The 16940-nt window shown below is 44.3% G+C and overlaps 1 protein-coding gene across 1 annotated transcript; it reads left to right on the top strand.

Annotated features, from left to right (window-relative positions):
* Window positions 1-12782: 12782 nt before the first annotated feature.
* LOC136552618 (GDSL esterase/lipase At5g03610-like) lies at window positions 12783-14603 on the top strand. The gene is made up of 5 exons (XM_066544178.1): window positions 12783-12886; window positions 12970-13158; window positions 13370-13650; window positions 13745-14024; window positions 14146-14603. The coding sequence occupies exons 1-5, from the start codon at window positions 12820-12822 to the stop codon at window positions 14406-14408; spliced, it is 1080 nt and encodes a 359-aa protein (XP_066400275.1). The 5' UTR covers window positions 12783-12819; the 3' UTR covers window positions 14409-14603.
* Window positions 14604-16940: the final 2337 nt, after the last annotated feature.

Here is a 16940-nt window from a genome sequence, read left to right as displayed (position 1 = left end):
ATGGCTATCGCTTTCACATAAGAAACTACGAGCGGAGTCGGCCCAGTCGGAAAACCATGAATACCGGAGTTCGTACGCCCAGCACCGATGAGCGTGACTACTACGACATAGTAGAAGAAATATACAAGCTCAATTTTGAGTGTTGCAAAGCTCCTAATCAAGTCATATTCAAATGCCATTGGTTCGATCCTAATGTCACGAGAACAGCCCCTGAGATTGGACAAGTCGAAATTCGACAGGATTCTATCTATCAAGGAGAGGATATCTATATTGTGGCTCAACAGGCCACGCAAGTTTATTATCTCCCATGGGCATGCCAAAAAGACCCTAATCTTATCGGTTGGTACCTTGTGCAGTTGGTATCGCCGCATGGTAAACTACCTGTCCCAAATGATGAGGATTACAACTTTGACCCAAACACATGGGAGTTCTATCAACTAGAGGGGCTAGAAGGGAGGTTTGACATAGACATGTTTTCACTGATGGGTATGGAAGTAGACAATGACATTGATCAGGACGATGGAGATGAGGACGACGGAGAAGAGGTGCAAAATGCTAAGGACTTACAAATGCTTGAGCGATTACAGTTAGACGATGACAATGATGACAACGATGGAGATGAGCCCGATTTACTCGACAATATTGATAGTGATGATGACACCTATGATCCAGCCGCTGCCGATCGTGAAGAATATTTCTAATTCATGTAATACTATATTATTATTATTATTATTATTATTATTATTATTGCAATTATGTTTCGTTCATTTTGCATCTCTTTATAAGTACTTGTAATTTAACTGTGCTAATTGGTTTACCCTTTGAAATTGCAGGCACTCGACAAAATGCCGGGCGGAAGGCAGGCCCGTCGGGGCGTCAACTCCCTCTACATGAGGGAGCGCTCACCACCCCACGCTGAGGAGGACCCCTTGCCAGAGCTGCCGATGAGGAGGACGAGGAGCAGCTGCCCCCATGGCCGTCCGAGGATGAGGGTGCAGCCGGCTGCCACCCCATCGGTGGACGAGGATGACCAGGCGGTGGGCCTGCACATAGGAGGGGGTGGCACTTATTCTGACTCATCGGACCATGGGGAGGCGGCGATAGCGACACCAAGGGGTTCCACTAGCACTGCCTCTGGCTCTACCTCGTCGGGAGTCTACTTGCGCGGGCCCTCGCAGCTCCTGACACGACCGATCCCACTTCACCGGCGCCCGGTGATTCGACCCAGCGGCGACAAGTAAGTATTATTTCACTACTATTTCATATGACATGTTGAAAATCGAACTAGAGACTAACAATTCTTCTTAATGACTCTTGCAGCAACTGGGAAGTTGTGTCTGGAATGGGCCAGCACATCAATGGCACCCTAGGCCTTCTGATTCGGTAGCACTACCCTGGCATGGTCACCTACACCTCGGTGACTTTGCCGCCCTGGACGTGGGACCACTTCTACGCCATCGAGGAAAGCGAGTTTGGCACCGTTGCGGTGCGGATCAAGGCCGAGTTCTAGGTGAGTCTTCATCGCACTAAATTGGTCAATACTACGCATTCATTGGTCAGTTCTTGAAATAATGAAATGATACATGATGTCTGTATGTAGGACTTCTTCAGGTGCGACGAAGGGTTTGAGGACCGAGCGGTGCGAGTGCAGGACAAGGTCTATAGGTCCCGACTCTCAGACCTGTACCACAAGATGCAGCTCCAGTGCATCATCAACTACAACGCCGACGTCCTTTGGTCAGGTGGTGAGGAAGGCCGATGCCAGGACCAGGATGCTCACCAAGGAGCAGTACCTCTTGGTAAGTATGAAACATTAATACTGACTCCTTCCATGAAGAATAGGTAGGCTTCATTTCATCTTCTGACATATCAATAACTTGATGGCATGCAGCAATGTCCTCGATTGGTGCACCAGGCACCGCCTCTGCTGGGAGGCCATTGTGGACAGGTGGCTCTCGGAGGAGTGGGCGGAGAAGCATAACATCCGTCGGGACTACCGCCTGCAGATGGGTGGGGCGCCACACCACCAAGGCAACCGAAGCCTCAGCGCGTATGCCCGGACATGGGTAATCTTCTTTATGTTTTCATCTTTATTTATTAATTCTAACGCTCAATTCTTATTACTTATAATCATCTTTGTGTTTTCCTCACAGTCCCAGGCGCACCAAGGCCAGGAATGTAATGAGTTCATGGCGTACGCCCTGGCACACAAGGGCAAGGCGACGGCTCCGAAAGTCACCTATAACCCGGCGGATGGGCCCGAGGCGTACACCAGCGTGAGCGTCCACAGCAAGCTTAGTGAGTACACCTCGGTGGCCCACGAGCGCCATGGTGAGGACTTCGATCCAACCACCCAGCCCCTGGACACAGACCTCCTGATGAGGCTAGGAGGAGGGAAGCAGCGCGGCCGGTACTAGATGGTGGACAACACAGTCGACTCCGCCTCTGTTCCCAACCTCATCGAGATTCGAGCAAGGAGCATGAGCTCCTCCCTCCCCATACGCTCTCGGTAGCAGAGCTCACAGCAGCAGATGGTGGAACTCTAGGTTAGTACTGTTTTATTCATCGTTCATTGCTTTTACACATCTACCTTGCCTTTGCATTGTTTAAACATTGCGGGTGGAATATTGCAGGCCGACTTGCGGAGATTGGAGGCCCAGCAGGCGTCCTAGGCAGAGGCCCATCGGCTGGAGATGGAGGCTATACAAGCCTAGAGGGCGGCCGAGACGCAGAGGCTGCAGGACATGTTTAGCTTCATGGCGAGCCTTCAGATCTTGCCAGGTGTGGTCGTGCCCCAGTCGCTGCTCACTCTAGTTGTGGCTCCTCCTCCTCCTGTAGGGACTTCGATGAGTATATATGGTTGTTTATTCCTTCAGCTTGTACAACCCTCCTGTAGATACTCATGAATTCGCTTCTCCTTTGTGTAGCAACAGTCGGTGGGTTCAAACCTGACTCCTCAAGGTGGCCCTTCTCCACAGGTCGGGTGGACAACTGGCCCTCCTCAAGGTGGCAGTTCACACTCCAGGTAGAGAGGCTGGCAGTAGGTACCATTTATTTGTTTCTTTTCATGTTGCATGGACTTGTGTTAGACTTAGCCTTATGTTGGACTACTAGATACATATATATATTGTGATGGATATTAGTCATGGATGATGCGAATGTATGATGGATTATGGACAATGGATTTGTATGTGATGTATTATGGATGGTGGATGTGTATGTGATGGGTTATGGATGTGTATGTGATGGAATATGGATGTGTATGTGATATATCCTTTGCTGTGTGTTGATATATATGTGATTTCTTTATTTGCGCTGATGGAAAGCAAAAAAACAAAAAAAGCATTTTTTCCTCTTTGCCGAGTGCCACACTCGGCAAAGAGGGCTTTGCCGAGTGCCGTGACCATGGCAGTCGGCAAAGCTGGGAAGCAGAGACCAAATTTCCCAGCTTTGCCGAGTGCAAGAGTATGGCACTCGGCAAAGATTTTTTTTAAAAAAAGAAAAAAATTCTTTGCCGAGTGCAAGAGTATGGTACTCGGCAAAGAATTTTCAAAAAAAAGAAAAAATTCTTTGCCGAGTGCTGCTGAGGTGGCACTCGGTAAAGAGGCCGTCAGAGTTGATGTCGGTTTTTTTTACGAGTGCTGACGTGACATTCGGCAAAGGCTTTATCGAGTGCCCGATATGTGGCACTCGGCAAAGAAACGTTTGCCGACGGGTTCTTTACCGACTGCTCTTTGCCGAGTGCGGCACTCAGCAAAGCCTTTACCGAGTGTATTTCGGGCTTTACCGAGTGCCACAGGCACTCGGCAAATTGCCGGTTTCCAGTAGTGCATCTCATAGACACTTTGAGCTCTGCTCGGGCTCTCTTTGAGCGCCCCGGCCTATTACTACCCCTCTATGCGACATCTCGATTCACTCACAAGTTGTTTCCTGGTATATAGCTTGAGGCCATGGCGTTAGCCAAACAATAAAGTAAGATGTAAATGTAACACACATGTCGCTCATGGTTAGACATCTATTTATGGTGCCAATAGACGCTAATGAAGCCATTTACATCAGAATATATGGCAAATGAAGAGTAAAAACAAGTGAGAAGAGTATCGACTAAATTGCATAAAAAATTAGAAGATATACTATATACTAGCTGTTCAATTGCGCTGATCACCATGCCGGTCTGTTTTATTCAGATAACAAACTATTTAAATTAAGGGATATATGGTAGTTTCCTTTGAACGGTATCAAAGTTGGGATTGAAGTTTATGCTATCATAGGCCTTGTTTAGTTCCAAAAACTTTTCTCAAAAAGTGCTACAGTAGCCTATCACATCGAATCTTGTGATACGTGCATGGAGCATTAAATGTAGACAAAAAAAAAACTAATTGCACAGTTTTGTTGAAAATCGCGAGACGAATGTTTTGAGCCTAATTAGTCTATGATTGAATACTAATTGCCAAATAAAAACAAAAGTGCTACAGTAGCCAAATTCACACAACTAAACACAGCCATAATCTAGCCGAGTGTAACTAAAATCACAAATATTTGGTCTCACGGACGTGCGTGTGCATGCCAAAATGGGTTATATTTGTTGAATACGTGATATTCCAGGATAATACAATCGAACTGAATAGAAAGTTTGTTAGCGTGTCGTGATGACTTCAACCCAATAAACATACTCGCGTCCACAACAACAGAACAGCTTCCTCATCTAGCCCTACAGCGGCGCGCAAACATAGTCAAGCCACGAAGCCTTTGGCGGCCAACATCATTCCTGTCCTCGTCTTTCTCCTCGTCGCCATGAATGGTAACTGTACTTTGCTACGCTTATTAGCTTAGAGCTAGCTCATTGCTGATTTATGGTTTACATCTGGATCAAATTAGCTGCGCATGTGGAGTCGCGTCGGAGTGGGATGATGTACCAGCTGTATGAGTTCGGAGATTCGTACGCTGACACCGGCAACGTGCCGAAATAAAATCTGAGTCGTGAGTCGCGTCAATGGTACAAACCCTACGGCAATCCAAGTCCAAGCGGCCGCTTCTCAAACAGATTCGTCCAATCTGATTTCATCGGTAAGCTCAAACAATCATTATTCTCGATGACAATCATCAGTCTATTTTAATTGTCCAATCAGTTGTTTGCATATGCAGATCGATCTTTCATTAATCTGATGACATGTTATTATCTCGATCGATCGTGCTACATGATGTGATTTTTCTTTTTTCTTTTTACATCGATCTAACATAATTAATCAATCCATATATGCTGATCTTTTTTTAAATTTTAACACTTTTTGATAACTAATTTTAAATCTAATACTGTAAGTTTTTTTAAACTAACACTTTTGGCCGCGCTTATTGTCCTGGCGCGGCCAAATGTCTGTGCCGTGCCATGCATGGTGGCACGGCAGAGGTCTGACGTGGCCGCGACCGGTTTCGGTGACCGTTGACGTGGCAGCTCTTGCCGCGCCACCGATCTTGGCGTGGCAGTGCCGCGCCCTGATCCATGGCGCGGCAGAGCCGAATAAATACCGCGTGGCCGGCCGCCCGACCGCACGCACCCTGCCTGCCCGCCTGCCGCCAGCGCCCGCACTCGTCCATCCGCCGCCAGCGCCGCCAGTCGCTGCGCAGCGCCCGCCCGACCACGCCGCGCCCGGCCACTCCAGCCGCGCAGCGCCCCGCCGGCCGCGCCACGAACGCCGGCGCGTCAAGGCCGCCCGCTCCTAAGGTACCTCCTCTCGATTATATATATTTTTGCTTATTATTGATTTAGGATAATTAGTGATTTAGAATAGTTAGTAATTTAGGATAGTTAGGGTTGATTTCATATTTTTTTATTATTATTGATTTAGGATAGTTAGTGATTTAGGATAGTTAGGGTTTTATGATTGGTATTGATTTATGATAGTGATTTAGGATAGTTAGGTTAGTGAATTTGCTTGTGATTTACTATAGGTTTGAGGTCGTGTGTTCTAGTATAGTTAGGATTTTGGGTTTAGGGATTATTTATGTATTTATTATTTAGTTTATAGTTAGTTATTTAGTTAGGGATTTTGGGTATAGATACTAGTTTACTCTAAACCCAAAAGGATTTAGGTATTTTAGGGATTGATTATGTATTTATTATCTAGTATAGTTAGGATTTTGGGTTTAGGGATTTAGGATAGTTAGGTTAGTGATTTGTTTGTGAACTTATTAATGTTAATTTAAATTTTGTTAATTTGAATACCTAACGCTTTGTTTATCAATTTGTAATGGGATGGCTCCTCCCACGCATCACCCGTTGTACCTCATTCTTGAGGTAGAGTACGACGACCAGCATCGAGCACACATCTTGAGTGACAATGACGTAGAGGTGTCCTTGCCTTCTTTGAGGCCCCGCATGCACACCAGGGCGCACCAGTGGGATGAGCGTTATGCGCCGTACATACGGCGTGATGGCTTTCTCGAGCTTGTCCGTGTTGTCAACCACGGTCTTCCGCCCCTTGACCCAGCACTACTTACTGCAGTTGTAGACAGGTGCGAGTGCATTCTTTATACGTAAACTTTCTTCTGACAAATTTAAGGCAACTAACAATCGTTCTATTCTTATAACAGGTGGAGGCCTGAGACCCACACGTTCCACCTACCTTGTGGTAAGATGACCATGACATTGCAGGACGTAAAGGCTATTTTAGGCCTTCGGTTGGGGGGACTTCCAGTGATAGGGATAGTTGACAACGATCACTGGAGGGAGCTGGTGGCTCAATTTACTGGCTTTCTTCCACCGGACGACGATGCTTCCAAGAAAAATAAGTGAGTAATTTAAGCCTATTTAATACTTGCATTGCTTTCCTACAGCCATGGGGTCTCATTGTCTTTGGTCAATTTAGGAAAAGTTCCAGGGTTTCGTCGTCATGGATCACTAGAGCGCTTTGATTACTTGGACCCACAGGCTGAGGAGGCTCTGATCGACAGGTTCGCTCGTGTGTGGCTCTGGCACTTTCTTGGTGCTTTCCTCTTCCCAGACGCCTCGGGCAATACGATCAGCTGGATGTCCCTTGACATACTATGACAACCGTGGAAGAACATAGCGGCGTACAGCTGGAGCAGCGCAGTCTTGGCATGGACGTATCGACAGCTATGCGTTGCCTATCGTCGCACCTCTGGATATGCGAACCTTGGGGGTTGCTCGTACCTACTTCAGGTGTGGTGTTGGGAACGATGGCCCGTTGGGGAGGCCCCTTAATAATGGTTTACCGGTAAGTACTTCGGTTCATTATATTTTTGGTGGCAGTTACATATGAATTCATAATTAATGGCTAATTCATTATCGTGTTCAATGCAGCGATGGAACGGGCAGGATACACTCTCTACAGCTCTGTATATCTGGACGGAAGTAGGGTTAGTTAGAGGGAATGCGAGGTGCAAGTACACAGAGTATATGGCTAATCTCGACTATCCTGAACACAGCACCAGGTTACGCTCTCTTTACTATCATACTTGTGTCTTGTTCGATATACACTATATCACAACCTAACTCAATTATGAAATTTTAGGTGCATTGGTGTCCTTGGGATTCTCTAGAGCTCCAGGACTATCTCAGTCCTGTCACTAGGGATGAGTCAGACGAGTATCGCTGCGACGTCCCTCTTATTTTCTTCCATGTGGTCGAGATTCACTTGCTCATCCGGGTCCGCAAATAGTTTGGGAGAATGACAGGCTGCCCACCACCGCTTTACTCCACCAACCAAGAATTGCATGGGTGCGTTATCAATTAATAACAATGCTACAATCCAGAGGTGTGTGGTACAACTAACATCGTTTTGTTACAGGTATGACCGCAAGAAGAGGTACAAGACCAAGGATTGGCGCATGATACACAGCTCGCGCATCCATTTGTGGCAGAACAGGGTACGACATCCGGTCCATGCAGGGTCCTCCACACGACCGGCATACCTTCGACGAGTACCTACGGTGGCTTCATAGGTCTACGAGGACACATATCAAGCCCCAGTACACTGACGTGGCGATTGACGAGGACTCGGAGGAAGATGTCATCGAAGATGTCTACGACGTTACCACTAGGGAGGACACACAGCTAGAGAGAGCCTCGCTTCAAAGATACATGGTAATATACTTAAATGGTATAATTTGTTATCCTTTTGGTATTAAGTATGTGTACTAAAACTGTCCAACCGCATTTCTGTACCCATGCGACACAATTGTCAAGGCTGTCCAACGAGCAGCGTTCTGGCTTCACGAGTCTAGAGGTCAGGGGTCAGGCAGTTCTCGCGGCTTTTATGTAGGTAACATAAACTTGTTCGTTCTGAAAATGTTTCTTTAGTGTATATGCGTTTGGGTAATGCACTAACTTTAACGTCTATTTATGCAGAAGATGAAGAAGAGCTGCAGGAAGCTAGCTCAGCAGCTGAGCTGCATGGACACTCCTTATGAGGAACCTCCACTCCCAGCAGTGGTCGGGTGGCACGTCTTCAGCCTCTTTGAGGACACCAGCTTGGTCTTCTCAGTCGATGATTTCGGCGCGGTCGGGTGCCACTTTCCGTGGTGCATACACCACCACATCATAGCACCGGGAAGGACCCTACAACCGAGGACAACGAGGACGACGATGACGATGACCCCTTGGGCTTCCGCAGACAGCACGACTAGTGGGACGATTGGCCGCAGCACGAGATCGACATGTCTCAGCTAGGTGGTGCCCCGCTTGATACCCAAAGAGCCTCACAGGTACTATCAAAGATAGTTTATTTAAATACGTAGGCTCCATGAACTAACGATCATAACGAATTATAAGTAATCGTGCGTATCATATACCTGCAGGGTACGAGCCGTACGCACTGTTGACGCGACCATACCGACGTTGGCTACACTCCCAATGTGTTGCCAACAAATCCGAAGAGACAGAGGCGTCCGAGGGATCCTTACACTCCTGGGTCTTAGTTTGTTAGGTCAAACGAATATTGGCGTCCGAAACTTGCGGGGTTATGTTATGTCAAACTTATGTCAAAACAATGAAAATATTATGTGGCAGCTTGTCAACTTGCGCACGGACTTCATTTATCTATTTCATATTTGTTTCTTTGCGTCGCGGCAGCACTGCTAGCGAGATTAAGTACCAACTAGTTCGGGAACCAGCAGTCCCGGCGTATCTCAACTGCCGGTGGCAATTTTTCATAATTGATTAGTTAAATTGGTGGTTAACCGTATTATGAAACACGGAAAACAAATCATTGGCTTATCAAATTCTCTATTCGGCCGTTAAAAAAATTCAATAAAAGATAGAAACAAATCTAATATTGATTTTACGTCAAGCAATACTTAGAATAACTCCCACTATTGGCGCGACGCGTTTGGATTAAACCATTCAGGTACCGCCGGCCAGGCGGCGAGCGCGGTATTTATTCGGCTCTGCCGTGCCATGAATCAGGGCGCGGCACTGCCGCGCCAAGGTCGGTGGCGCGGCAAGAGCTGCCACGTCAACGGTCACCGAAACCGATTGTCGCCACGTCAGACCTCTGCCGCGCCACCATGCATGGTGCGGCACAGGCATTTGGCCGCGCCGAGGCAATAGGCGCGACCAAAAGTGTTAGTTTTAAAAAAAACTTATAATATTAGATTTAAAATTAGTTATCAAAAAGTGTTAAAATTAAAAATCTACGTCAATGTTACTGCATGCAGCTTCGTGGCTAGGGCATCATGAAGCCCCTCAGACTTTCAGGCTCAGAAACAGAAATGACATCAGGCGGTTTGGCATGAACTTCGCCGTGGCCGGCTCCGGCGTGCTTGAGGTGCCCGAGAAGGTTGCGACCCTCAGCAAGCCGGTCGACAACTTTGAGGGCCTGATCAAGGACCGCACCTTCCCACCTTGGCGCCTCAGGTTCTCCCTCACGCTCGTTGCCGCCTCCGGCAACGACTACGCATAGGCAATTTTGAGATTTTAAATGTTAGATTTATAAGTCCCCGGACACACATAGGCAATTTTGCTACAGAGGAACATATACTGAGCCTGTTCGTTTGGCTGTGGCTTGTCGTAAACGATCGTAAATTTCTAGCCGAAACAGTATTTTTCTCTCACACAAACCAGTCAGCAGTACTTCTTCACGAATCAGCAACGATATGAACCAGCCAACCGAACAGACTGACTATTGTTAAAGCGCAAAATTTAAGATGAAATGAATAGAGTTACTTGATGGAATGAATAGAGTTGCCAAGAACTGACAGGTGAAAACTTGTCTACAGATGTCACAGCACTCAATTAGTGAGTACAACGCTATGTTGTAACTAGGAAGATGGCCGTGCAAATAGGTCGATTGCAAGATTAATCCATATCTCCGAGACTTCAACCTACTTAGAGCATCTCCAAGAGTATTTCTAAATCCCATTCTTTAAATCATCATTTGGAGAGTCACTAGCATAAAAATTTATTTATATACTTTTTCACTCTGCAACAGTTTTTCTATATCTCGTACACTCTAGAGAGCAATTCTTGTCTTCTATTTTTTGCTAGCGAAAAATCCGAAATAGAATATTGCTATATTTGGATAACTATTTAGATAAGCTGTTGGAGGGTAATTTTTCACCAAAATCTCTATTCCTATCATTTAGAAAGGATACAGAGAGTCTCTAAGAGATGCTCTATATATATGTAAGAGCATCTTCAAGAGCCTTTCTAAATCTCACTCTCTAAATCATCGTTTGGAGAGTCATTTGCATAAAAATTGCTTTTCATATATTTTCACGCTCTAACAGTTTTTTAAAATCTCATGCGCACTCTAGAGAGCCATATTTTCGTCTTCTATATTTGTTTGGCTAGCGAAAACCTCATAATAGAAGATGACTATATTTGGATAACCATTTAGAGAAGCTGTTGGAGGGTAGTTTTTTACTAAAATCTCTATTCCTAACATTTAGGAAGAATATAAAGAGTTTCTTAGAGATGCTCTAAGTAGGTTGAAGTCATGAACTACAGCTAATAAGCTCTCACTATCGGTTAAGTTAATCTATAAAATCATTTGTGTTATTACTTCCTCCAATCCAGTTTATAAGGCTATACTTTTCTCAAATTATAATTTAGTATTCAATTATTTTATATTATATGTTTTGTGATTACAAACTTATAATAATTGGATAGTGTGTATTTTATAAACGGTTGGCGAGGATGAGGATAAATTTTGTTTACATCGTCTGTACATCCGTCGGGGTTGTTTAGATATCTCAATAACCACCACCGGAATCTTGTTTGTGCATATATATACTCATATTAAACGAGTACTCGAAAAAAACGTATATCAATAACGACTACCGGAATGTTGTTTGTACATACTGCTATCTCAAACGAGTTCTCAAAATGCACCTCGCTAAAACCGACTGCAGCAGCGGCGATAAACTCATCCTGATGTTACGCACTAGCTGCTAGTATTAGGAAATCCGATTGTGCGAAAAATCAGCTGTAGGCCACATGGAAATGAAATTTTGGAGCGTGTATGCCGCGGCACTCGTCACCACTGCCGTCCAGATTAATTTTTGCTAAGATTCATGGGCGGGGTTGTGAAATCTTATTAAGGATATGGAAAGCTTTTTACCAAGAAATTTGTACAAAAAAATACTAAATCAATTTCATATGGAGAAAACACATTCAGTCACTCCTTTTCAACCATAAGAATGTGACAATGAATTCTTGGTCCTAAGGTTCCGTACTTAAGTGCTATAGAAGCATTTATGTATCTATCTACTCATACACCACATGATATTGCATTTGCTGTTAATTTATTAGCAAGATATAGATCTTGTCATACCCGATGACATTAAAATGGTATTGTATAAACATATACTTCGTCATCTTCAAGGTGTCAAGGATTTTGTAGCATATCCAAGGAGGGGACTAGTTGGTTTTTCAGATGCAGGCAATCTAATCACACACAATGGACATTCACAAATCATATATGTATCACTCCAGGAAACTGAACCGATAGAGGGAAAGTGGCAGTTATGGGGCTTTCCTATCACCAGAACCAACGGTGATTAAAACCATCATTGTCGGTTCTTATCCTAAACTGGCAGTGATATCGTCAAGATCACTGTCAGGTTAGAACTGGAAGTGGTAGTGTTGATTTGAAGAACACTGCCGGCTCTGTTGTGAACTGGCAGTGATATACCCCGGCTTATGTATGGACTCAGTAGCCATCTAGTTTTCCCATATTCTTATTTTTTTAATTTATTTATTTATTATTTATTTTTGTGTGATATTTTTTATTTGCAATCGTTATTGGACTCACGTACATCAAAAATCCATAAAAAAATTATAAGGGAGTGTCTAGTTATCTGTCAATAAATTTTATGTGGCCGACAGATTTTTTATAAATGCAACCCAATAGATAGTTGTAACATAGATCCTAAAGCACAATCAAATGATAGAAATATGACAAAATTAGAAAAAAAAAATGTCAACAAATAAATAGCAAAATTCTAAACTAAATTGCATAAAAAATTGGTCGATATACTATACTAGCTGCTCAATTGCGCCGATCCCCATATCAGTTTGTTTTATTCAGATAACAAAACTGTTTAAATTAAGGGATATATGATAGTTTCGTTTGAACGGGATCGAATTTTATAGTTAAGCATATCTAGCTGACTCCAAACGGACGTGCATGGCAAATGGCGTGGATATGCCAGGATTATGGAACTGAAATGAAATAGCAAGTTTGTTAGGGTGTCAACACTTAAACCCTATAAATACATGAGAGCTGCGGCCGCATCCATCATAACACAACCGCTTCCTTTCATCTAGCCCTACAGCGGCCCGCAAACAGTCACGCCACCATGAAGCATTTGGCGGCCATCATCATTCCTGTCCTCGTCCTCCTCGTCGTCGACATGAATGATAAGTGTATTGTCTTTTCTACACTTATTATTAGCTTCAGAAGCTAGTTCATTGTTGATTTCTGCTTTGCATCTGCGATCAAATTAAAGGTGCGCATGTGGAGTCGCGTCGGAGTGGGATGATGTACCAGTTGTATGTCTTCGGAGATTCGTACGCCGACACCGGGAACCTGCCCAAATCAAATCTGAGTCGTGAGTCGCGTCAATGGTACAAACCCTACGGCAATCCAAGTCCAAGCGGCCGCTTCTCAAACAGATTCGTCCAATCTGATTTCATCGGTAAGCTCAAACAATCATTATTCTCGATGACAATCAGTCTATTTTAATTGTCCAATCAGTTGTTTGTATATGCAGATCGATCTTTCATTAATCTGATGACATGCTATCATCTCGATCGATCGTGTACATGATTTTTCTTTTTTTCTTTTTACATCGATCTAACATAATTAATCAATCCATATATGCTCTACGTCGATGTTACTGCATGCAGCTTCGTGGCTAGGGCATCATGAAGCCCCTCAGACTTTCAGGCTCAGAAACAGAAACGACATCAGGCGGTTTGGCATGAACTTCGCCGTGGCCGGCTCCGGCGTGCTTGAGGTGCCGGAGAAGGTCGGGACCCTCAGCAAGCAGGTCGACAACTTTGAGGGCCTGATCAAGGACCGCACCTTCCCGCCTTGGCGCCTCAGGTTCTCCCTCGCGCTCATCGCCATCTCCGGCAACGACTACGCCCGCATCGCCAACATGACCTCCTCGACCTCCTCCAACGACGTGAGTCGAAATGATCTATCAATCTACGTATATATACTTGTTGCTCGATCTGTTGCAGCTGCGTAAGTTACGACGTGCCTATATATGATTGCAGACGTTGGCTTTGATCGAGACCGTGACGACGGGGATCGCCAAGGAGGTGCAGCGGCTGCAGGATCTCGGGATGAACAGGATCCTCGTCAACAACATGCACCCGCTAGGCTGCACGCCGTTCCGGACCAGGCCCAACAATTACACCCACTGCGACGACGTCGCCAACGCGGTCGCGGCCACCCACAACAAGCTTCTCGCGGAAAAGCTGGGCAACTACCGTGGAAACGTCATGCTCCTCGACATCAACACGGCCTTCTCCAGGGTCGTCCAGCCCAATCCCAGTATGTCCGCTACGTCCTCAGACCTCAGCTGCTTCTATTTGTTGGTTTGATTTTGCTTTCATCCATATGGGTTCGGTTCGTTCGATTTATTAGCCTATATATATGCTGTTTGTACATGTAGACGCAACGGGAAGTGATGATGAGACTCTGGCTAAGACGTTCAAGAACAAGCTGAGGCCGAGCTGCGAGAGCTTTGATCCCAAGGGCTACTGCGGGCAGGAGGACGAGAATGGCTCTCCTCAGTACAGCGTCACCGACGACCTTAGCAAGGATATGTTCAGCAACTTCTACTGGGATGATGTACACCCCACCCATACCGGTTGGTTCGTCGCCATGATGCAGCTGGAGGAGGAAGCCAAGGCTTTCCTAGATCTTAAAAATTAGGTTGCCAGTTTAATTATTTGCCATGCATGATCGACGATAGAAAGAAGTTGTTTTTAGTTAGGTTCGCACCGTTTGGATTTGCTTAGGTTTCAATAAGGTTTTGGCACTACCTCGATCGTGCGGTGCACATCGGTTTGATCAATTATGTTTTTGTCCAATTATATTTTTGTTGAACGTTACCTTAACATTTGTGTATTATAAATTGATTGTTGCTATTTATCTGTTGATAGATTTTTTTGGTACTAAATCTGTCAGATTTTATATGTTTGATTGTGCTTTAGGATTTATGCTACAATTATCTATTGGGTCGTATTTATAAAAAATCTGACAAATGTGACGACATAAAATTTGTCGATAGATAACTAGACACTCCCTTTAGTCATACTCTTCTCACTTGTTTTTACTCTTCATTTCCTATATATTCTGAATATTAAATGGATTCATTAAAGTCTATTGGCACAATAAATAGATGTGTTTAACCATGAGTCACTTGTGTGTTACATTTAACCTTAATTTATTGGTTGATTAACGCCATGGCCTGAATCTATATACTGGGAAGGAATCTAGATGTCGCATAGAGGGGGTAGTAACAAACTGGGCGCTCAAAGAGAGCCCAGGCAAAGCTCAAAGTGTCTATGAGATCATGTGTTTTTAACATTCCAGCATAGCGCAAAGAGACAAATTCTTTAGCATACGTCGGCACTGGAGCCCGGGCAGGCGTCCAAGGTCCCTAGCCCTGGTCCACCATTGGAGGGAGGGGGTGAATATGCAATTTTGAAAAAAGAATAAAACTTGCAGCGGATAACAGGACCTAAATTTCTTAGTCATAATTTTTAATAGTGGGTAATGCGAAAAAACAAACCAACATAGATTACGTCTACTTAACTGATTCTACTTGCTATCAACAAGGGTTGCTAGACATGTAGTAGGTTCCTCCCGAAACCTGCAAACAAAAACACAAGAACAAGTAGATCAGGGTGAATCACCCAAAAGTCAACAAGAACAATAAGAACACAAGAACAAGCAGTGATGGCATATGATTTGTTTACCAAAGTTCAGGTTCACCTCTGTGAATCCTATGTCTCTGTTGAAGATCTCCCGAGCCAAGTCTCTTTTAACCACTTTAATTTACTGACTTCACTATCTTGATTTCTTCCCTTGCCGAAGCGAAGTTTGGATGGTTTCAAAACAACCAAAGAGCAAATTCGGATGGTTTCAAATGTTGGAGGATGTCCCAGTTTTTTGTTGGCTCAGGGAGCTATAGGGAGGTAAATCAAACTCAAACTTCGACAAAAATTAAGGATGCCCCCCCCCCCCCCCCCCCCGCGCGGCGACCTAGGCCTAGATCTCGTTGTAAACGGCAAGTGGATTTTGCAGTCTTTAAAGCCATGTTTTTGGAGACATCTTTTTTAACCGTTTATCTTATTCAATTTTTTGGTATAAATTACAAAATAAATAAATCATTATTAAAGTATCTGTAATGATAAAATAAGTCATAACAAAATAGATAATATTTATATAAAAATTTTGAATAAGATGAACAGTCAAACAAGATGTTTAGAATTCAAAACTGTCACTTATTTTGGGACTGAGTGAGTACTAGTTTTCTCCAACCCCTTATCTTCATGATATAGCAGTATCATTGAATTGTCACAGAAAAAACCCTTACTGACAGCGTTTCCATTTTCCAATTTAGTTGGGGCATGCATTCATGCTAGTTATTATATGAATTCATGCATGGTGAGTGAAGCAGTGTAGTCATTTAGGTAGTTCTTGCATGCATGAAGAGTGAAGTGATGGCGGTAAGCATGGAGAGTGAAGTGATGGCATGATGCTGACCAGGAATGCAACACAACGCTAGAGTAGTAGAGTGTGTGTGTGTGTCTATATATATATATACACACACACAAGCTATATATAGCATCTATTCAAAACAATAAAAAAGTAGTGTTACGCAGTTTGTATCCTCGATCTCTTCATCATCTCCACAAACTTCTGTGTAGATATCATGGACGAGTTCTTCGTCCATGGACTAGCTATCTCCCCTTTTCTTTTTCCTCTCTCCTGACCAACAATTTAGGATATTGGAGCAAAACAAACAAATCACACATCAACACCAGCTTAGTTGCATGACGATGATGTGCCAGGTTGGGGTAGGATAACTCGACAGGATATTATGTGTACCTTACATAGCAAAGGGAGATGATGGATGAGGAATTCAGGAGTGATTTGAAGCTGTGCCTTTGGAGCCATGTTGTTACTATTGGTCAGGAAATCAAGACAAGAGAACATGTTGGAGAGCTGTTGCGCCGCTGGAGGGCTAGATTAGAGGAAGCAATTCTGTTGTGGTGGACGCGGATGTAGCTCTCATATGTTATAGGGCTCTCATATGTTTATAGGGTTAAAGTCACGACACCATAACAAACTTTCTAATTCAGTTCGATTGAATTATCCTGGCATATCCTCCATGCATTCAACAGATATAACACCATTTTGTCATGCACATGCATGTCCGTGTGTTGCGCACCCAGA

Source organism: Miscanthus floridulus, chromosome 4 (genome assembly GCF_019320115.1).
Source record: "Miscanthus floridulus cultivar M001 chromosome 4, ASM1932011v1, whole genome shotgun sequence".
NCBI lineage: Eukaryota > Viridiplantae > Streptophyta > Magnoliopsida > Poales > Poaceae > Miscanthus > Miscanthus floridulus.
Note: the sequence above shows the minus strand (reverse complement) of the source record. Positions and strands in the feature narration are given on the sequence as shown.